Source organism: Oryzias melastigma, linkage group LG8 (assembly GCF_002922805.2).
Source record: "Oryzias melastigma strain HK-1 linkage group LG8, ASM292280v2, whole genome shotgun sequence".
Lineage (NCBI taxonomy): Eukaryota > Metazoa > Chordata > Actinopteri > Beloniformes > Adrianichthyidae > Oryzias > Oryzias melastigma.
This window is the reverse complement of record NC_050519.1, coordinates 18,159,337-18,180,591: the sequence shown is the minus strand read 5'-3', so window position 1 is coordinate 18,180,591 and position 21,255 is coordinate 18,159,337. Positions and strand designations below refer to the sequence as shown.

General features: G+C 42.8%; 1 protein-coding gene across 4 annotated transcripts; it reads right to left on the bottom strand.

Moving 5' to 3' along the window:
- Positions 1–2,865: 2,865 nt before the first annotated feature.
- Positions 2,866–20,533, bottom strand: rnf216 (ring finger protein 216). 4 transcript variants are annotated; one of them, XM_024271500.2, is made up of 17 exons: positions 20,378–20,533; positions 19,417–19,537; positions 16,306–16,427; positions 15,126–16,220; positions 14,971–15,047; positions 14,788–14,896; positions 13,574–13,735; positions 13,392–13,500; positions 13,179–13,312; positions 12,911–12,961; positions 11,949–12,086; positions 11,715–11,863; positions 10,015–10,093; positions 6,440–6,537; positions 4,052–4,274; positions 3,903–3,972; positions 2,866–3,488 (listed from the first exon to the last, which is right to left on the bottom strand). In XM_024271500.2, exons 2-17 carry the CDS (start codon positions 19,481–19,483, stop codon positions 3,136–3,138), a joined length of 3,036 nt encoding a protein of 1,011 aa, XP_024127268.1. In that variant the 5' UTR covers positions 19,484–19,537; positions 20,378–20,533; the 3' UTR covers positions 2,866–3,135. The 4 variants fall into 4 exon arrangements, with proteins under 4 accessions (XP_024127268.1, XP_024127267.1, XP_024127271.1 ...); XM_024271499.2 differs by having other exon boundaries at positions 20,373–20,518; XM_024271503.2 differs by lacking the exon at positions 20,378–20,533 and adding an exon at positions 19,820–19,965.
- Positions 20,534–21,255: the final 722 nt, after the last annotated feature.

Here is a 21,255-nt window from a genome sequence, read left to right as displayed (position 1 = left end):
GTGAGGGCGGGGCAGCTCCAGGGAGGGAGGAGCAGCTGTGCGCAAAATGGCGGACGCATTAAAGTCACCTCACGCCTTTGCTTTCCTGGCTGTTGCCATGGAAACGCCAGCTGCTGGAGGCAGGGGGGATGGATGCAGCATCCTCGACGCTCCAACAGAGCCGTTTTTATAAACTGGTGTGGAACAAAAAGAGAGGAGGGGAGAAAACCACAGCCAGCATACCCCCCAGAGCCAGCAGTGGGTCAGTGGGTCAGTCGCTAATCTCCTCAGGAGAAGTAACACGGCCGAGTGAACTCAGGAAGACGAGTAAACGCTGGATTCATTCCTCTGGTCGGTCCTTTTCAAATACATTTTAAGTATAATTCTATTTACTAAAAACCAACGCGTCTGTTGGAGGTCATAAAACAGCATCAGACCGGTTGATCAGATGAATTGATTTCCTTCCTTCATGTCTGATTCAATCAGCTGACTCTCATCCTCTGTTCAGATGAAGGAAAAACTCATTTAGTCTGTTTTTCTGTTTTAAGGGTTATCAGTGGAAAACTTAACAGTAAATAAAACACGCTCAATTTGAGGTAATAATCTGTATGTCTAAAGGCCACGCCCCTTTAAAAAAATAATCAAAGTTATAAAATACAACTAGCTAGCTCCACCATGCAAACATGTTTTAGACAAATATGTTTTCTGGTTTTCACAGGAGAATGAATAGAAATCTGTGTAAAAAGGCACCTAGTGGTTAAACTATGAACTGCCCTGGTTCCAGTTACTTTTATTTATTTTTTTAAGTGAAAAAAAATCAGGGCAGAGAACCTGGACCACCAAAAAAGACCAGACTGCTTCAATAAAAAAAAAATCCTATTTTTAAAGACTGACCCGGGGTTCCTACTGCTAATATTACGGCTCCGATGCGACCGCCTGAGACTTTATGTAACTTTAAAAGTGTGAAGGAACCTCCACTGCATACGAGCACACCTGACCTCTACGGTCTGGTCTCTTCGGTGCTCCGAATCTGTTTTGTTGGGTTAAAATTTGGCTGACTTTTTGTGAAGTTAGGGCTACTAATGACCTAAATTGTAATAAATGGTGGGTTATCGTGTGAACTTAAGTGAGTTTGGAGTTTCACAAGGTCGGCAGCAGAGCCTGTGGCTACAGACATCCCGGAGCCAACGAGAGTCATCTGCTGTAGCTCGACCGCTCCTGCATCATCGCTCCGATCATCTATTAGTCTATTTTAAAAGCGTTACTAGTCACCTTTTAATCAGGATTTTGCAGTTTTTTACCAAAAAAAAAAATTCACCTGAGTTGTGGGGGGTACTCCACTCACACCTCCCATAACTGATGTGTTAACACTGTCTCCTGCTAGCTTACAGCCTCTCACATCCGCCAACCTAAAATTACCGGTGCAGCAAAAATTGTGGCCCCCCCACCATATTGTCTATCATAACTAGAAGCTTCTTCATATGGCTTTTTTTGGTCACAACAACATGATTAAGGAAATATTCTAAAATGCTATTTTAAGTTGAATAAAAAAGAAAAAAAGCCACACAAACGTGTTAAAAATGCCAAAATACATGATTTCTTTTAATCAGTGTCCTCGTCATACTGCATGAAAAACATGTTGCCTTGATGATATGACCCAATGTTCCATTGAGGCTGTAAAGCTGAAGAGCAGCCCCAATTATTACACTACCACCGCATTTACTAAAAAGTCAGAGTTGCACTTCTGTGGAGTCTGAAATGATTCAACCGTCTTTCCAGACTGACGAAGACAGTTCTCTTCTATTATCACGCTCTATACTTATCTAACTTGTCATTACGAGCATTAAATTAAAGATTTAACTCTGAAAATGAGCCACAAAACGTTTAAACTAAAGCAGCTCTTTACTAAATAAAACAGTTTTTGTTCCTGAACTTCTTTTTAATATAGAGTATTTCTTATAAAAAAGAGGTGTGGTGACATCAGGAGCAGCTGAGGACACAGCATGGGGAGGCGGGGGTCATTAAAAATATACACACTATTTAAGGATAAACAATAACAGCCCCAAACAAAGCCGGCGGCGGCTGAGCAGCCAAAACCGTCAGGGGAGCAAATGCTGGCAAACACCCGCCGTCCCTAAGGAGGAAGAGGAGGAGCTTCAACATGCCTTCATCACACCTCCTCGCCACAGCTGACACAGAAAATGTTAGAAGAAAAAAAGAAAAAGCTTCAATAAAATATATAATAAACCAACTAAATAATGGTCTAGAAATGCAGACAAAATTGTGACTGACGGCTCTCATCCCTCCTTTATTCGGTCTAATCATGTCAGTTAAGCCCCTCCTTTGTTTCTTTGAAATAAATGAGCTTTAATCTGATAATTCGCACGGTAATCCAAGTCTGATGAGCCCCGCGGTGCGTTCAGGGGCTAAACCAAAACATCCGGAGATTCCACGACTGGTTTTAGAGACGGGGGCCGCGTGATGTTTGTCTTAGTCGATGTCATGTGTTCAGGGTGGAAAATGGTCGTGGAGGTCAGGGGTCGCCGACGGGGGGGGCAGTCACGAGGTTTTTTTATTAGAGAGAAGAGCAGCTGCTGGAAATGCGCCGCATTGCGGCGCTTTTCCAGCAGCTGCTCTTCTCTCTAATGAAAAAAAGAAAAATTGGAATTCATTTTTAGGAAAACCTCGTGCCATTCGAGAGTAAAAGCGTCAATCAGGACCCCCGGGCAAAAGCCGAGGGGGCTGATCGGTCACACATGACTGAACAAAGAAGTCCCCTCTCTGAGTCACTGAGGGGGGGTCCCCTCACATGTGATTGGTGGACCGCCCAGAGGCTCAGCTATCATGAGTCAGCCCGTTCTGCAGCAGAGACACATCGGGATGTTGTTCAGAAACTGTAAACGGAAAACTTTATTAGAAAGCCTGACGCGTGACAAACGATCCAGGAAGTGGGGATGCCAACAGTTTTTTTTTTTATATTTATTTATACATCTTTTTTTGAAAAATCTCTGTAGAAACTGGAGGGAGAAAAAAACTGCTTCAACTGTCAGTTTAATGCAAACAATTCAAACTGGAACCTGTGAGGGGGGCGGGGTCTAACCTGAAACAAACAGACGGAGGGATTCACAGTAAAAAGGAGGAACCCAGCGGGCGTAGCTAGCGTCTGTAGAAGTACGGAGGGGGGCCATAGTGCATGGGCAGGTCCATGTTGCGGTGACGCTGGTTGAAGGGCGGGTTGTGCTCGTGCTGGTTGTTATTGTTCATGGGGGGCAGGTGCTGCAGTAGGGGCACGTACGGCGCCGGGGGTATGAGGATCTGGTGGAACATCTGGCCCTGAGGCGGTGGCGGCGGCGGGAAGCGGCCGCGAGGGGGGACGAACAGAGGGGCTTGCACCGCCTGTGGTTGAGGGGGGGCTGCCGGGTTCGGGATGGGCGGGTTTTCTGGAAGGGGCCCCACGCACGGCCGCTTGGTCTCTGTGATGGCCTCTGGAGGCGGGCCGACCCTCTTCCCTGCGTTTTTAGAGAGAAAGGGAGGAGAAAAGGATGAGGAGGAGAAAGATGGCCGACTTACAGCTCACACTGTACCCATGAGGGGAGATCATTCCTGTCTGTGTTTACTGGAGTGACAGATAAAGCGACTGTACATGAGAACTGGACTGCTGTTCCAAACAGGAAGTACCTTCTGGCTCCAAGAAACTAAAATCTCATAAAAAAACTAGTCAAGTTATAAACTGACCAATCAGATGGCTCGATAAAGGTATGTGGTGTCACATGTTTGACAGAGGGTGTGTCCGAATCCCCCCCTAACTACTTAAAACTATACAGTGAGGGACTATATATTGCCCTGGAGCAGAAAATGTCTTAAAAACAGTAAGAAGAGGAGAACGTGGGACTTCATAGGAGGAGAGAACGTCTCTTCCTGACCTGCACACTTCTTATTGAGCTCTGCTTCGCCTTCCTTCTGGATCTCCTGGATGATGCGCTCGTCGTCTTGCTGCAGAAAAGCACAGAAAACCGTTTTCACTTCAGGATGGAGAAAGGGGGTGACAGCGTCAAACATGAGGAGAACGCACCGTGGGGTCGGTCCAGAGGGAGCATTTGTGGCAGTGGCGGCAGGGGGCGCCGGGGGAGCGGGCGTGCTGGCAGAAGTGGTTGTAGCCGGTGATGGGCTCCCGGCAGAGGTAGCACATGAAGCCGCCGCAGCGGCAGGACATGCGGTTGCAGCCCTCCGACTTGACCAGGCCGGTGCCGCATTTGATGCACTTCCTGACACGTGCCGCCGTCATGCGCTCCTCGCTGCAGGAGGAAGGAGAGCAGGGTTAGGGGTTCGTGCGTGCATTAACACACTTGTTGTTCTTTAGCCTCTTCAGAACCAGAGGAATGTGTGACAGTCCAGATTTTCCAAGAGAAAACCTAAAGATGGACACTTTTATTTTAAAAAGTGTTTTTTCTCAGGTGTTAGTCAACGTTCAAGCAGTGAGCTCTTTCGCTTGTTTGTTCCTGATAATCCGATCTGCTATTGTCTGTGGACCTGAATGCCGCTGTGGTTCCAGCTGGAATGGTCACCACTCTGATCTGTTCTCCAGACCGCTTCCTACAGGAAGCAAGAACATCTAAAAACAGGAAGCGGCGCCTCTGCTCCTGCTGGGCGACAGGAAGCAGGTGAGCCTCTGTCTTCCTGGATGGTTGTCCGGGAAACGGAGGTGTTTATGCATCATCCATCCACTGAGGATCTACTTTAAAATTTATGGACCCACTCTGAGGACAATTGTGTTAACATTTTAATTTTTCTGATGATGGAGGAACAAATATATTAGAAGGGAAGAGTTTTTTGTGGATTTTTTTTTTGCATAAAAATTAAGAGAGATTAAATAACCTTTATATACAACAGCACAGGTACAGTCAGAACAAGTGAGAAAGGATAAAAATAAAACATACATTATAAAGAGCTACAATGGTGGGATACCCTATACATTATAAAAAGACAATAAAATGAATTTATTAAAAAAAAGCACCTTTAAAAAAAAAAGAAAAAGCCCCTTATCGTTGACTGTATAAGAGAACTGGACAGGGTGAATGTGACACTACCCATAGAAAATGGCTTACTTCCAACTCTAATGAAAGGAAGTCAATTCAGTCGCCCGTTTTTTGTGATTCAGACGCCGCCATGTTGGAGCAAGACAATGACGGTAAGAAGTGATTGGTCCAAATTGGTGAGAGCCATGTTTCTATGGTAACCTATATTGCCAATCAAGGGGTGTGGATTTGTTGGAAGTCCACAGCTGGTCGACTAGAAAGCGTTCCAAAACGTTCCAAACTTTGGACGTCAAAGCACGTACTTCTGTTGAATTTGGTCAGTTCATAACTTGAATAAGTTGCATACAGAAAAAAATAGAATTAGCAAGAACGTGTTACAAAAAGTTAACATAGCAAGAATGGTTATTCTGGCAAATATAATGATAATAGCTGTTTATTTCTCAATAGAAGTCTACGGGATTTTGGCTTCTTGGAGCCAGCGGGTACTTCCTGTTTGGAACCAAAGGGGGGAGGGGTCTCTCAGTTCAATTCTCTTATTGCTGTGAATCAGGAACAGACAAAAAAATGCTGTTTGAAAAAGTTTGTAGGTGTGATGTAGAAAATATGCTGGGCGAGCTTCAAGCTTCCTGTTCTTAGGAACAGGGAGGGAAGAGGGGGCGGGGATGCTCAGTGCCGACGATCTCACCCACAACATAGAGGTGGATTTCTAATGAACTCCTGCTGCTCTGCAGAAACTATGTCCTATAAAAGGATTTTTAAAAAAAATTTGACTAAAAGCTTTTAACTAAAAGACAACTGGGAACAAATTTATAAAAGATCAGAAGATGATCGGAGTGGGTCTTTGACAAAGGGAGGTGCAGAAATACGTGGGCAGATTCTGGACGGTGATCGGTACGTCACCATGGTCGACTAAAGAGAACTATTTCTAACCGGATCTGATCGGATCCACTTCTGCTTCCAACACATGGATTTAAATGTTAAATGTCAACATTTACAGGAAAAAAACTGTGGGGTCATTCAGTGTTAACATTATAAGGGGGTGTGTCTTTTTGAGTGACAGGTGGGTGGACCCGACACATGTCTGTTTGTCCCGCCCAATTCTGATTTTTAGTGGGTGGAGCAAATGCAACATGTCCATTCTACCTCAGGCTTTAATATTCCTTTTCAGGATTTGTCGTGATGTGAGAGGATCCGTCCAGAGTGAACCTGTTTGTGGGCGGAGCTACTTCTGCTGCTTTCTAGTATTTATCGTTTTATATTTCAGCTCCTAAAATTGTTGAACTTTGAGAAGATTTATCAGAAACTGGAGGAAGTTTGTCAGAAAATTTGGAAAATGAGACTCTCCATGTAGAATTAAACACTTTTTTGTACAGAGTTGAGTTTGTCTGCAGTGTGTGTTCTGAGTGTGTACGTGATGGACTCACAACACAACCCTCATGCGGATCTCGTCCTGCTCCAGCACCTGCTCGCACGTCTTGCCCTTGTGCTGCTTCCACAACACGTGGCACTTCCTGCAGCTCTCCTGCAGAGAAGATGGAGGGAGCACCAGTCACACACCTTTTTTCCTTAAACGCCTCCCCGCCCCCCCGGTGCAGCAGCTTTAGTCTGCGCGGTTGCTAAGAAACAGCCCCATCCTCGTCTCTGCATCCTGAAGGACATCCCAGGCAGGCGGCAGCAGCGCGCATTAGCTGCAGGCGGCACCCCCTCGCTAACCTTTAGCTAAGTGGTGTCACCATGAATATTTGAATTTCTCATCTAATATTGAAGAGCGTGGCGGCTGACGCAGCAGTCTGCTGCTCTGCTCGCTGACGCCCCCACATCCTTTCATCTGTGTGGTGGATTTAAACATCAGTTCTGCCAGGGAGGATGCTGGAGCAGTGGCGGCGTGGAGGTAGATCGCCCCCTAGTGGCAGCACACACACAGGGAGGGGAGCGGCAGAGCGAGTGTGACGGTCTCTGACCTGCTTGACAAGAAGCTCAAACCAGGAAAAGGCTTCAGCTCTTATAGCGCTGCTAAAAATAAAAGCGTGACGTCACGGTGACACCTCCACCCCACACCCACCCCCAACCAGAGCTTCAAAGTTCCGGACTTCTCCATCAGTCGTGTCAGATCAGACCTTTTTACACTTGTTTTTCCTCCTCAGCTGCTTCTAACTCCCAGCTGATGAAGGAGGTGGTTTTCCTCTGCACCTCCTTCATTTATCTCTCCAGACATTCCCTGATCTCCTGCTTCTCTGCAGCAGCAGATCTCCTCAATCCAAGAGTTCACATGCGCTGTGGATCAGAGGCCGACCCGTCTGCACAAGTGGAGTTTAGCAACATCTGCGTGTGTTCATGTGCGCGTGAATGTGGGTCAGTCTTAATGTGAACCGAATTTGAAAAGGAGTTGAAAACACTCCCAACCAATCAGAGTCCAGCCTGCGTGGGCCATTGACCAATGAGGCGACTGCCTGTGGAAAAAGGCGGGTGGGCTTCCAGAACTGTGTCACTTACATAATAGCGCCCCTCCCCGAGTGCAGCCGGAGAAAACGTGGGGCAAAAGTGTAAAAAGTAGCAAATGAGGAAGCAAGTTAAAAAAAAATAATAATAATAATTTTGTTTGTTTAGAGTTTTCTTCTGACTTGAAGAGGAACTTCTCCAACAAAGTGGAGGTTTTCTGTGGTGCAGATGGATGTTAGAGAATCAAACACAAAGAAACCATCATGCTTTGCATGATCAAGTTACACTGCAGCAGTGCAGACTGTGAGGCTGCAGCTCCATCTACAGGTTTACACTAAAACTACACCCAAAGCTGTGCTTTCTACATCAAATTGTTTAAAATTCAGTATTAAAAATGTCTTTTCAGACATTTCAGGTTAAAAGCACCAAAAGCTGCAGATTTGTGTCTTAAAAAACTCAATAGGAGTTATTTCAACCCAAACTTTAAGCACTTCAAGCTCAAATTTTTACCTCCCGTCTCTCTAAAGTGAATCTTAATGTGTGCAGAGAGAACCCAGAACGTCCATTTTTGTTTGCATCATTACCGTCAATGCGGAACAATAAAAAGTGAGTCAAGAGTCGTAGCAACATCCTGTCAGCTTCTCCAGCAGCGTTTCTGCAGACGTCAGCAGATCTACTTCACTTTGGGTATTTTTAAGTCAACAAGAAACGCTGCAGAAAGTGTGAAATCTGTCTTTATAAGTTATTTTTTTCTGGTAAAAATGTCAGCTCTGACTTCAAGTTTTTTTCTCTCTTTCTTTAACTTCTCCTTAGTTCTGCCTCTAATTCCTCGTTTTCCAAACACTAATCCTGGAATTAGTCTTTTCCGATTGCTGCTCTGTTCTCAGGGTGCTAAGTCTTTCACCTCCTGCATTCGCCCCGTTTGAGCTCACATGAGGATATCATGATGGGAGACAGAAAGTGTCTTTCTAGGAAACATTTCTCTAGCTACTAAAAATCTAATTTAAAGTCTATTGTTTGTAATCAGAATATGAAACAAATGATGAAGAGCTGAAACCCGTCTGAACAATCGTAGTAAATTTAAACTTTACACCACCAGTGCGGCCTTCCACGCTGATCAATCCTGCTTTAGTAACCTGGTTTCACTAACAGCTCCTGATGAACATTTGTTGAAAATGCTGAGTTAATCTTTTCTTTTTAAATTAAAATTCATGAAGATTCATGATTTTTTATCACAAAAATAATTGGATTTCTTATAAAGAGCCTTTAAATTAGATGAAACAAACATCAACATCATCAAATTTCTGGATTTTAAGTTGAAAATGCAGAAACAAAAGCAAATTTCCTATGTTTTTCCTGTTTGTAATGTTTTCTCTCATGTCTGGGGAGGATGTGAGCCCTGTGACAGCTCCCACATCATGTGACAGCTCCCACATCATTTTTCTCATCGAGGGAGGAGACCCACGGATCAGCGTGAGGAAGAGCTGAAGGCCGAACATCCCAACATTGGCAGATGTTCCACCTTAAATCTGGGAATCATGAGGAGAAACTGAAGAAACACTTCAGGATCTTCCAAAAAAGATTCTGCTAAAAGTACAGAAAATTGGCTTTTCTCACTGAAAAACGATTTTCCTTTCCTTCGTTTGTGAGGAGCACGCATTTGTGCGGCGAGCAGCAGAGCTCCATCTGTGAAAATGTACCAAACGTTCTCTGAGCGCTGCTGTACGTTTTTTTTTTTGTTTTTTTTTTTACCCAAGGAGGATTTACCCAAAATTCCATGACAAAGATAGAGCTCCCATGGAATTCTACATCCTGGTTCAAATAAAATAAAATAAAAACCGAAGAACTTCCCAAAATCTTTGGATTTCTTTTGGAATTTTCTAACATTTGAACAGAATTTAGTAAATCTAAATTTATATTTTAACCTCTTGATGTCTGAATTTATTTCCTGCTTAAATATGGCTTTCAAGTAGATGGCAAATTATAGTAATTTTAAAGCTGAAATGGTTTATGCAAATCTGCATCTAAATATTCTTCTGAATACATTTTGAACATTTGTATAGTTTACTAAAGAAAAGACGGAACTCAAACCGAATGAACTTCACTACCAACATCTTTTTTGTGGGAAAAGATTGCAAAATTCCCACCTTATGTTACATTTTCCTGCTCCTACTTTATGGCGGAGCTGCATTTTTCCAGCCCAGGTCCAGGAAGTGCACCTGCTGCTCTCCGGTCATGAGCTAAATCCACAACAACTTGTCGGAAAACGTGAAGAAATTCCATTTAACGACTATTATTCTTGCCTTGTTCAAAGAATGAAAGTTATTTTAAACTAAAGTGGAAGATTTTGAAACAGTATTCAATTATTAAAGTGCTGTGCCATCTAAAATCTGATTTAGTGCGTTTTTAAAGGCGTTTTGTTGGAATGGCCTCCAGGAACAGCAGAGAAGATGAGGACGGGCGCTCGCTCTTCTTCATGGGACTCTCATCAGTCACTCAGGCACATGACTCTTTTACAAAGGAGCTGAGACGATCCCCGGAGACAGAGAGCGGCACTGACCTTGCGGCAGCGAGGGTTGGGACAGCTGAACAAAGACATGTCTTTGTCCAACAAGGCCGGGAAGTTGCAGAACGGACATCTGTGAAGACACGGAGGAGAAGGTTCAAACGTAGCAACGAACCTCTGAAGATCAGATGCTTCCAGAAACATCCATGAACAACAGTCTTTCTGTGTAAAATCAAAGCCCTTTGTGGTATTTTTGGTGCATTTTTTAACATATTTGTCATTAAATTCTAGATATTAAAAAAGAAAACAAACATTTAAATATATTATTATGCAGGCCTGATTGTTTTCTTGTTTCTTCCTGCGTCTTTGAGCAAAAATTTGACCCCCGCCATATATTCAGAAACTCCTCAAATTGTACCCGTTGAAATTGAGTTTTGGGCATCGTTAATGACCCCTCCCCAAAAAATGATGACATCACAGCGGGAGAAACCGCCAAAAAAACGAATGGAGCCAAAAAAAAAAAAAAAAAGTAAAAAATCCAATTAAAAATAAAACTAAAAGACACGTGTTAGGAGTATCCATTGGAAGTTTTGAAATTACTATGGGATGGCGACAGGATCTACGGCTTGGTGGCCATTTTGTGGCAAAATGTGAAATTTTCCTGGGATATGGGAGAAGAAAACTTCAGCTCAAGTTAGCTTCACGCAATTTAGCCCACCTGAAGTTAGCTTACATCTACACCATTGACCTTTGACCTCAGAAAAAAGGCTGCCATCTGGAATCTCCCCCCCTCATAGGGATAACTATTGACTCAACTTTTTGAGCATCACAACTTGTGAGAAAAAAGTCGTTTTTAAAGTTTGTAGATTTTCACAGCGTTAGGATAGCGAGCTCACAAAAGTGGCGTTTCCCTGTTTCTCGCACATTTTTGACCAGAATGCTGTGAAAATTGAACACATGAATCGTTGGCACAAGCTGAACAAAACAACATCACTTATGATATGAACATATTAGAAGTATGGGCATGGTTAAGAAAAAAACCTCCGTTGCTAAGGAAATCCAAAAATGTACTTTTGCAGATTTTCTAAAAATTGCAGAGACCTGTTTGTCACCCCCAGATGACCAAAATCTAATATAGTTGCCATGGAGACAAAACCAGCAGAAAAGCTGCCATTTTGAAAAATGAGAGAACATTTTGATGAATTTGTGAAGTGCAGTTCTGATCAGGCTGGCAGGAGGAGAGGGTGAGGGGCATGAGACATTCTCATTTTTTTTTTGCATTTTTTAGCACTGGCAGCTTAAAAAAAATGAAATAATAATATTTTTTTTAAAAAGCAGATATTTGTACAAAATTACGACAGAGTTTTTCTATTTTGTCACCAAAATAAAAAAGTTGTATTTGAAGATTAAACATCATTTTCTTGCGAATTTACGAGGTTTAAAGTACTAAATTTACGACTTTAAAACACGTAAATGTATGAGAAAAAAAGTAACATATTTAGGCAATCACTTTAAAAGTATAATTGACTTTATTCTTGTAATTTAACAGTCACAAATTTTTTTCTCATAAATTTACAAGATTTAAAGTTGTATTTAACTTTTTTTTGTTTATAAACTGGCCCCAATACTCCATTGTACAAAAACACTAAAGTTTTTAAACATGATTAAAATCGTGTTAAAATTCATAAAAGTAAAAATATTTGAATGAAAGCTGTTTCATGTCTAGTTTTAGTGTGTTGGAGTTTTACACCCACCTGACCAGCTCATCAGCACAGGTGGCGGCGACCGCCTCCTCCGCCTGCCTCTCGTTGTATCTGAGCAGAATGTTCTCCGGCAGGACCTTCTCCAGCTCACAGGAGGGGTAGGAGCAGGGGCATCCGCCCTCCATGCAGCTCAGCTCCGACTGTCACACACACAGGAACTTTTTTCTTCACACGGCAGGGATGTTTCCTAAACTGTAAAAAGAAAAAAAAAGCAGGGACAGGTACCTGTCCGGCGCCGAAAACGGCCTCCTGAGCGTATTTGACCAAACAGTCTTTGCAGAACAGGTGACCGTCGGAGCACTGGGTCATCTTCTCGAACGCAAACTCCCCAAAGCAGCAGCCGCACTCGATCAGCTGACCGTCCTGAGCAAAGACACGTTCCGTTAATGCCTTTATCTCAACTCACACTTTATTTTGCATTTTAGCCTCTTTGTTTTAGTTGATGAAAGTCACAGAAACTTTGAATCTTCGTCTCATCTTCTGGGAGATATCCAGGTGATCACATAAATCATGTTAAAGGATCAGAACACGGTTCTTTGATGGAACAGATTTAGCTTTTCTTTCAAACACTCAAGACACTAAACGGTTTCTGAAGGTCATCAGAGACAATTCTACATCCTACAACCTTTTTTTTTCAAAATATAGCAGTAAATTAGCTTCCTGACTTTAAGTTTTTTTTCTCTTTACGCTGCAGAACTAAAACCTCAGATTATTTTCAAAAGACCAACAATTATGTTACAAAACTGAGTTTCTTTTATGTAAAATGCATATTTTATCAACTACTTGATTCTGTTAAGTAAATAAGTACTTTAATTCCAAAATATACAGCCCTATTAAATGAATAAAAGCAATTAAATTTGGTTTCTGTACTCATGATTGGCAGATTTGGAGCAGTTGTTTGGTTTGTCCTGACCAGAGGTATCGAACCCTCGGCCTGGAGGGCCGCTGTCCTGTCCACCCCCCCCCCGCACCCTTACAGCTTCCTATTGGCCTGATATACCTGATCCAAGTAATCAAACCAGTAGGAGAACCAGCACGTTTGACTCCTGTGTAGCTAAAAACTGAGACGACTGAAGATGTGTTTTTTCAGAATAAAAGCCGTCTGATATTTGGACCAATAGGATGCTTTTGGTATAAAACCACATCAAGAAAGAGTCCAAATGAATCCAGTTTTTTGCGCTTCGTACCTTCTTGTATTCGTCTTCATTGACCTGCAGCGCCAGCAGGAAATCCTCATGCTGGAAAGATGAAAACAGGTTAGCTCTATAAAATAAAAGTCTGCTAAACTTTTTTCCTAAATGAAACAGTCTTAAAGGTAATTTCACAAAGACAAACTTCTACAACTGCAAAACAGAATGTTAAATTATTATAATAGAAATAAGACAAAAATAGAGACTCTTATTGTGAAATTCCTTGGCAGGAAGTGAGGAATAAAAGCAAAGCGGCTGTTTGCACCTCGGCCCACTCCTTGGCTTTCTGCTGATAGAAGGACAGCTCCTTCTGCACAGAGGCCTCCAGGTTGCTGTAGGTGCGGCAGTAACGGCGGTTGTTCTCCAGGAAGAACATCCTTCGATCCAGCTTCAGGGAACCTGGAGGCAAGAAAGGAAGTTTGCTAAAAACCTCCATCCTGCAGAGAGCCAGCTTCTGGAGCTGAATGAACCGGGTTACCGTGCTCAAAGTGAAAGTCGATGAAGCATCTCTCTGAGGAGGTCCTGCTCCGCCTCTTCTTTCCTAAGTCGCCTGATTCCTGCCACTTCTTCAGAGCTTCACATAAGGCCTGAGGAGGGCAGACGACAGCCTCAGAGAGGGGGAGGAAACTGGGAGGAGGAGCAACCGAGCGGCGGCGCTACCTTGCGTGTGATTGCATAGTGTCCCTTCAGAGCGTTTAGAGCCCATTTGATGTCCTGACAGCTGAGCATCCTGAAGTCTGCCATGAGCAGGTCTGCGGCCTGCATCACCACTTCAGAGCCCACGGTGGTCAGCTTGCTGTAGTCGAACAGGTCCTCCGTCACCTGAGAGCAGAAACTCAAACTTCTGACAATGAAGCTGCACAGGGTTCTGATTCCCCTGACCAGGTAACAATCTGCTGGCAGGCACCAACAAATGTTGCAACAACATAAATGTTGTTTTGGCAAACCTTGAATTGCGCTCTTATGCAATGAGAAACAATTAACCCATTCTAATTTCACACAGCGCTTGCGTAAGTACTCGGAGCTCCAGCAGGAAGCTTAGCGAGCTTCACTTTCAGCAGGAAATTAAACCTTTTTAGGTCTTTTTCCAACATTTATTACAATTTCATAATTTAAGGGATTTCTTTAAGTCTCTATATTATTATTGCAAGACTGTAAAGGAGGATAAAGTTTACATTCATTTAATCATTTTAAATAAAGCTTTGTTTTGTATTTAATATCCAGTCTGTTTAGCTAAAACATTTTAACTACAATTTTTCAGGCTATAGCCTGACAAGGATTTCTAATCTTCACTGGTGTCTGTGGCAGACATTAAATCCTGTCCACCTTTGTCATGAGGGGGTCACATATCAATACAAGGGTGGGGTCATCTGGACCCCATAAGATAGCGTAAGGGTTAATGCCCTAGCGACTGTTCTCCAATCAGAATCCTCCACCCCAGAATCCTCAGCTTCTGCTGAGAGATTCGTCTCAGCAGGATTGAGGAGATCCTCCAAGTATTCCTTCCTCCGCCCGACACCTATATCCTGTATGATGGTATATGGTATGTTTTTCTGTGATCAGCAGAGGGGATACAAAATTTCTGCAGGGAGGCAGATCTCCGTGTAACGTGCCACATTTAGAAAGGATGTCTTTTTCCAATTTTTAAAGAACAAAACTTTATCAATTGAACTTCTAATTGATTTAGTGACCCTAAATGTTATTTACTGACCATATAAAAGTTTTATTACTGTTTCAGAAACTCCTGGTTTCATTAATTTTACTTGCTTTTTAACAGGATTTAGATACTTTCGGTCTGTGTTTACTGGGATTAGTCATGAGGATGAAAGTCTGGTTCTGCTTTGAGGAGCAGCAGAACCAGTTTTGTGCGTCACCTCTGGTTCGGAGTCTCCCGGCTGCAGCAGGATGCTGGTGGCTGCGACTGCGTCGCCTGTGTTCTCTCTGTCTGCGTACTCGGGGTTCTCCAGCAGCAGGTTACAAACCCTGAAAACAGAACAGCCGCTGCCCTCAGAGCCTCGCTGTGGTAAATGCAGCTTTAAAACAGAAGAGCGTCTTACACATTCAAGTCTTTCACGTTGTTCTTTAGGATCAGTTCCGCTACATAAGCCTCCTGGACGTCTGGGAATAGATCCAACTGCAGGAGACACAAAAGACGGTTTGGACTTCTGTGGAACCAGGACTGCAGTCAGAGGTCTGGTTCTGCGGTACTCACAACCCCGGTGATGAGGGCTCGAACGTAAGGCTGCTGCTCCGGTCTCTGGGCCTGTGCGGACGGTCCAGGTCTGGCATCCTCTATTTGGGGAACGTCCTCCTGTGCGAGCGGGACAGCGACCAGAGCCGGGCCTGGGTTAGCCTGCTCCAGACCGGGAGCTGGAACCAGACCGGCCTCGCCTCCGTTGTGGGGCAGGGATGCTGGTGGAGCTGGGTGGTAGGAGTTCAAATATGAAGGCCTGACGCTGTGAGCTGGCGGCGCTGCGGTGGAGGCGCCGGGCTGCACGGGGGGGTCGGGGACCGCCTCTCCGGTAGCCTGGCTCCCCAGGATTATCCGGTGGCCGGCCTCTGGGGGGCCGAGTCGCTCTGGGGCCGCTGCAATCAGAACTGCAGGGTGAGGCCCAGCCGCTTGGGCATGCTGCACCACCGGCTGGGCCGGCGCCTGAGCCAGGGGCTGCGGCTCCACCTGGACCAGGTTGCCCTGCGTCTTAAACTGGGCTGAAGTCCGTAGCGGTGGGGGCGGTCTCCGCTGGAGCGCAGCTGGGGGTAGGACGCCCAGATGCAGTGGAATGACAACCTTAGGGGGCGGGGCCTGACTCACAGGTAAGGGTGCAGCAGACGTGCTTGCCTCAGCGCCGCCTGCTGCCTGTCTACTCGTCCTCTGGTTTTCTTGAGCGTTAACAGAGTGGGGCGCACAGGTTTGTGGAGCTGCATTCGACGCCACGGAGCCAGCTTGTTGATTGGACAGTCCAGATGTGCTCGGCTGTGGGGGGGCGAGTGAGGTGGCTTTTGTTTTTGCGGACTGGATGGTTCTCCACGGGTCTACATGGATCTCCACCTTGGTGAGTCCTGAGCTGCTGCCCCAGAGCTCCGCCTCTAACGGCGTGTGCGATGATGGGCCCAGCTGTGGCGGCGTGTGCGTCCTCGGTGTGTGTGCGGCCGCTTGGATGGGCGTGGCATCTCTGGAGGCGGAGAAAGGTGAACTTGGACCTCCTGCGGAGGCGGCGGCTGAACTTGTGCTCGTTTCACCGTTAAGGTGGCTGGCCCCGCCCCACTTGGCTGCTCGAATCACAGGCTTCCGGGCACGAGTTGGAAACTGCAGAAAAACACAGCAGGTAAAACAAATAGTTTTTGCTAAAAATATTTCAATTCCTAGTATTTTTAAAAGATCTTGAAGTGACCTCCAGGATGCTGACGTCGTCGTCGTCAGACACCAACACAGGGCTGCCGGGGACCAGCGTCACCGGCTCCTCGTCAGAGTCATCGGAGATGGTGATGAGCAGCTTCTGACCCGCACGAGAACCTGCACACACAGCAGCTTCAGCCTCCACAGAAACACCAGAGAACATCGCCGCTCCTTTCATTCGTTTCTTTAGAGCAGCAGAACAGCAACCTGGAAAGATGTTCATCAGACCGATGGCTGAACAAGGAAACTTACAACATGTGGAACACGGAACTCATTCCAGTCCAAACACATCACAATATTTTCATATATGTTTGAACCTGATCTTGATGATCAGAGGTCACATGAGAGGAGAGGAAACATTCAGCTGATCGGAGCGTCGTCCAGCGTCGGCTGAACTATTCAGACTTTTCTCCATGTTTGGGTTTAAAGAAGCAGAATTTATCCCACAGCCGACACTAAGCTGACACTAAACCCGTCTGTTGAGTCCACAGGGCAGAAAACGAATATTCTTTGATGCTTTCAGTCATTTGGATGAAATAATCCCAACTGTTTATGACAGGTAACTTGATTGAACACTGAGTAAAACAGGAGTTTGTCGCATTCATATTAGTTGTTCCTTTAAATCAGTGGTCCCCATCCGCCAGGCCGCGGATCAGTACCGGTCTGTGGGTCACATGGTACCAGGGCGCAGACAGAATAAAAGAAATAGATCCATTAACTTAGAACATTTCTGTTTAGTTTATTTTCTGATCCTGAAGGGAGTTTTATTTTGAAAAACTGACGGATTCTGTTCACAACATCTGTCTGACTTGACTTAAAGGGACTTTGTAAAAGGGACATTTGAGAATTTTCCTTCAGTAACCCTGAATTAGGCATCTGTTCAGAAACTTTAGCTCAGAAAATGTTTATTTGTGTTTAAAAAAAAAATAAAACAATAAATGAGAATTTATGTAAAGACAAAATATGATAATTTTTTTCCCTAAAATAATCGGAGTCTGGATGGAGTGTTAAAAAGACATCCTATAGAGATAAAAATCATCTAATGTTTCCGTCATGGAATTTTTCTACAAATGGACTTCTAAAAATCAACATCTTTGTTTCATTGAATCTTCATCATCGGTATAAAAAAATCCACTGATATTTTAGACTTTTTTAAACTAAATTTATTTTAAAAATAGATTTTCAGAAACTGTAAGTTAAAAAATGCCAACTTTTGCCACGTTTGGATCGGTCCTTGAAAATATTGCACTAGTCTACAGTCTGCAGAGAGGAAAAAAAACACAATCTACATTTCTTTTCCGTTTTGTTTCTAATATGATTATGAAGGTAGTTTTATTTTGGAAAACATCAGAATTCTCTCCACCAAATCCGCCTCATTCTTGAGGCAAGTCAAGTCGCTCTGCCACGTGTCAAAAATCCATCTGCTACTTTCCCAAAGCAGCTGTTCCAACTGCTAAATCAAAACCTCCAAGCTACCAAAAAACAAACTTTTTTAGAACGTTTTTTTTTCAGGAAAAAAATCCAGTGAGAAAACAGAAGAAGAACCTTTGATTTCAAAATAAAAGAAATCTGCTTTTTTATCAGATAAAATCCAGGAGTCGAAATATGGAGTTATTGAGACACGTTCGAACACACCATAATAATAATATGCTGTCTAATGTTACCAGGATGCTGAGAAAAAGTTGCTCAAATGGTGGATTCACGTTTATTTTCTATTTGTATTTAGACAAGACAGAAGTTAGCGTCTGATTTCTTGGGCAGTTATGTTTAAAAGAAATCTATATAATATTTTAATTGTTCATACATACAATCTGGTGAACAAATAAAGTTTAAACTAACTGCAGATGTTTTACAGAGGATAAACTTTAAATCAAAAGTTAAGGGAAACGGAAAGCTAAAAAAAAAAAATAAATAAAAAAATAAAAAAAACAACCTTCAGCCTCGTGCTGGCCGGTCCGTGAAAATATTGTCTGACATTAAACCGGTCCGAGAACTGAAAGCAGTTGTAGATCACTGGCATAAAGCCCAAATTAATATTAGTGTTAGATCTCCAGCTAAAGTTAAGGCTTAAAAACAGATTCATCAACATGAATCAATTGGTACTTCTTGAATGTAAAGGTGTTATCAATAAATCGTTTTTCCCTTCAAAGAATTAAGAAGATTTAATTTTTAGGCTAATACAAAATTTTCTTTGGGATTTATTATTTATTATTTCAAATTTCTTTTTTGTTTGGTTTAATACACAAGATTTTATATAAAAAAAACTTTAAACTATAAGCAAACCTATTTTTTTAAAGGAAATCAGAAAATAAAAATGGATGTTCAATCAAATCATAAATTAGACGGATTTGGATCATCTTTCTAAATCTTTATATTTCAGCAGCCTAAGCAGTGGTCTTAATCTACACAGATGAAGCACCTGGAGCCTTTGATGACAACCAGCAGATTTATACTTTAACCTTTATTTAAACAGACGAAGATTTACGATTGCAGTCCAGAAACTACCTCAGCTCTCTGCAGAGCCAGAGTCCAGCAGGTATAGAGTTCTTTAAACATAGAATGTTGGTTCTGAAGCAGATTGTCAAAATCTACACACTGATCCACGTCTCCTGACTTCTTACCAACAAATTAAGGATAAACCAGATGTGATTGCAGATTAATTCAAGTATATGATCTTCACTTAGAAAGGCAATATATGCACTAATTCCAAGACAAAAAAAAAAGATGCTAGTTTTTCACAAAATATTTTACATGTATAGGCTGTGTGGTCCTGCAGTGGTTAGCACTCTTGCTTCACAGCTAGAAGTCACTGGTTCAAGTCCCAGTTGAGTCTGCAAGTTCCCTGTGCACTCCTATTTCCCCCCACAGTTCAAAATATGCTTCATTGGTTAATTAGTGGCTCTAAATTGTCCTTATGTGTGCGCAAGTGCGCAGCCCTGCCTCTGCCCAGAAGTAGCCAGGATAGGCTCCAGCAACACTTGACATCCAAAAGGATTCAATGAATCCAGAAGACAGGTGGATAAATAAATTCACTACTTTTTTTAAATATAAAAGTTGCACTTTAGTTCAGTCAAAGTCTTTAGATGCGTAAAAGCGACATTCTCACCTTGGCTGCGGTGGACATTAAAACTTGCCAGGTGAATCACATCATCGTCTTTGTCAACTTCAGCCATTGTGGAACTAATCCTGGACGTCCACACAGAGAATCACTGCCAGGTCACCAGCATCTAGTCAACAAAACAGCAACAAGTCAGTTAGGATGGAACTGAAATCCAGTGAAGAATCCTGTGGATCTGTTTCCCGCTGAGAGAAAACTTTACTTTGTCAGAGTAAAAGATGACAGTAAACTTTAGATAAACAAACTATCTGATTCGGTAATCCCCAAAACTCCTGCAGCTGATTTTGGTTTTGTTTCAGTTTAAAAACTACATCAGTTATTCGATAAGGGAAAGAAAACAAAACAAAACAAAAATACTCAAAATTGAAAACAGGATTGAATTTTGACTAACCATGTTAGCTAAACTTGCTGGATCTAACAGAGGTTAAACCTGGAGGTTAGCAAAGGAGCGGATCTCCCCGAGCTGTGTTCTCATCTCAGCTGAACACACACGGTTTGGTTTGGTTTGGTTTGGTTAGCTTCACCGGTTAGCGCCGTTTCTCTGTACACCCGATCGATGACACGTACTGATGATGATCGATGCAGTCGATCACTGACTGAGATCTTCTGACAAGATTCCTGCACAAACTCAGAGCACTATTCTTCCTGTTTGGACTGCTTGACATTCGGTTGAACTTATCGATTTCGGAACTAAGTTTGAAAATGGTGGAGCTAAAAAAGAAGAATAAAAGAAAAACGCAAACACGCCTGAGCAGTTTTAAATCATTTCCGCACACAGACACAGCAAATCCCTGTCCGGAGCTAGGCTATTAGCTTCGCCGGCTAACTAGCTAGTGGTTTATTTAGATAGCTGACTTCTGACAGTCTTTTTTACCCACAAACCCTTACAAACTAACAGCGTGCATGTTACGTGTTAGCATAAAAATATCGACAGAGGAACGTACAGTACCGCGGAGTCGTCGTGGTCCGCCACAAGGATGCAAAAGTGTTTTGTTAGGCTCTGACAATCCGTGTGTATCGAAACTGCCAAAACAAGAGCAGCGTCAACGTCACACGTGAAAAAGCATTTCGACTACGTAACTCCGCGGAGGGATCTGGGAAATGTAGTCATGTAGGCATCCGCCATGTTTGAAAGGTACAGAATCCCACAAGTAACGATGTGCATGTTTCAAACTGTTATTTATGTATATTTAGATTAAAAATTACATTTTATACCTATATTAGGAATGATATAGTTTAATAATTACTAAAATTGTTTATTTTTGGTAAATTATAAGCACTGAAGTAACTACTGAAGGAGCAAAACACAATGTTAGTTTTGGCAATCAAAATAAAAATGTAATCTTAAAAAGTTTCTACAAAATAAATAAATAGGGTTATCTGACTACACCTGTGCCGAAACTATGGAAAAGAACAGGGACGGGTTCCCTTGTCTGGATTACAGAACTGAAATATACTTGTGTTATGGAGCCTTCGTCTCAGTAATTTGAGTTGAAATTAACCTAATTAAAAGCAAATAAAAAACAAAGTGATTGTTTCCAACATTTTATTTGCTTTGGTCAAACTTGTACTTAAAACTTGAAGTTTGCGATATTTGAACAGTTTTTTTTGTTGATTCGTTTTTAGTCGTCGGGTCTAAAAAGAAAAGCCATTTTTATATATTTTTTTATAATTTAGAAACACCTGCTTTTGTGTCCCCAAGAGCTGTTAAAAAACTTACTTCAATGACAATTTGTGATGGTAAAGTATTAATTTTAAGTTTTAAGATCTGAAACTTGACCTGAATTTAAAAGCAAAAACTTATAACATGATTTTGACTTTAAAAAA

Bases quoted from the DNA above. Each gene is read 5' to 3' on its own strand.
- rnf216 (XM_024271500.2), bottom strand. From the start codon at position 19,483: ATGGCTGAAGTTGACAAAGACGATGATGTGATTCACCTGGCAAGTTTT. The intron at 13,501-13,573 runs GTAGCGCCGCCG...TGCCCTCCTCAG, and splicing joins ACTATGCAATCACACGCAAG to GCCTTATGTGAAGCTCTGAA. The intron at 13,313-13,391 runs GTAACCCGGTTC...TCTTGCCTCCAG, and splicing joins CGACTTTCACTTTGAGCACG to GTTCCCTGAAGCTGGATCGA.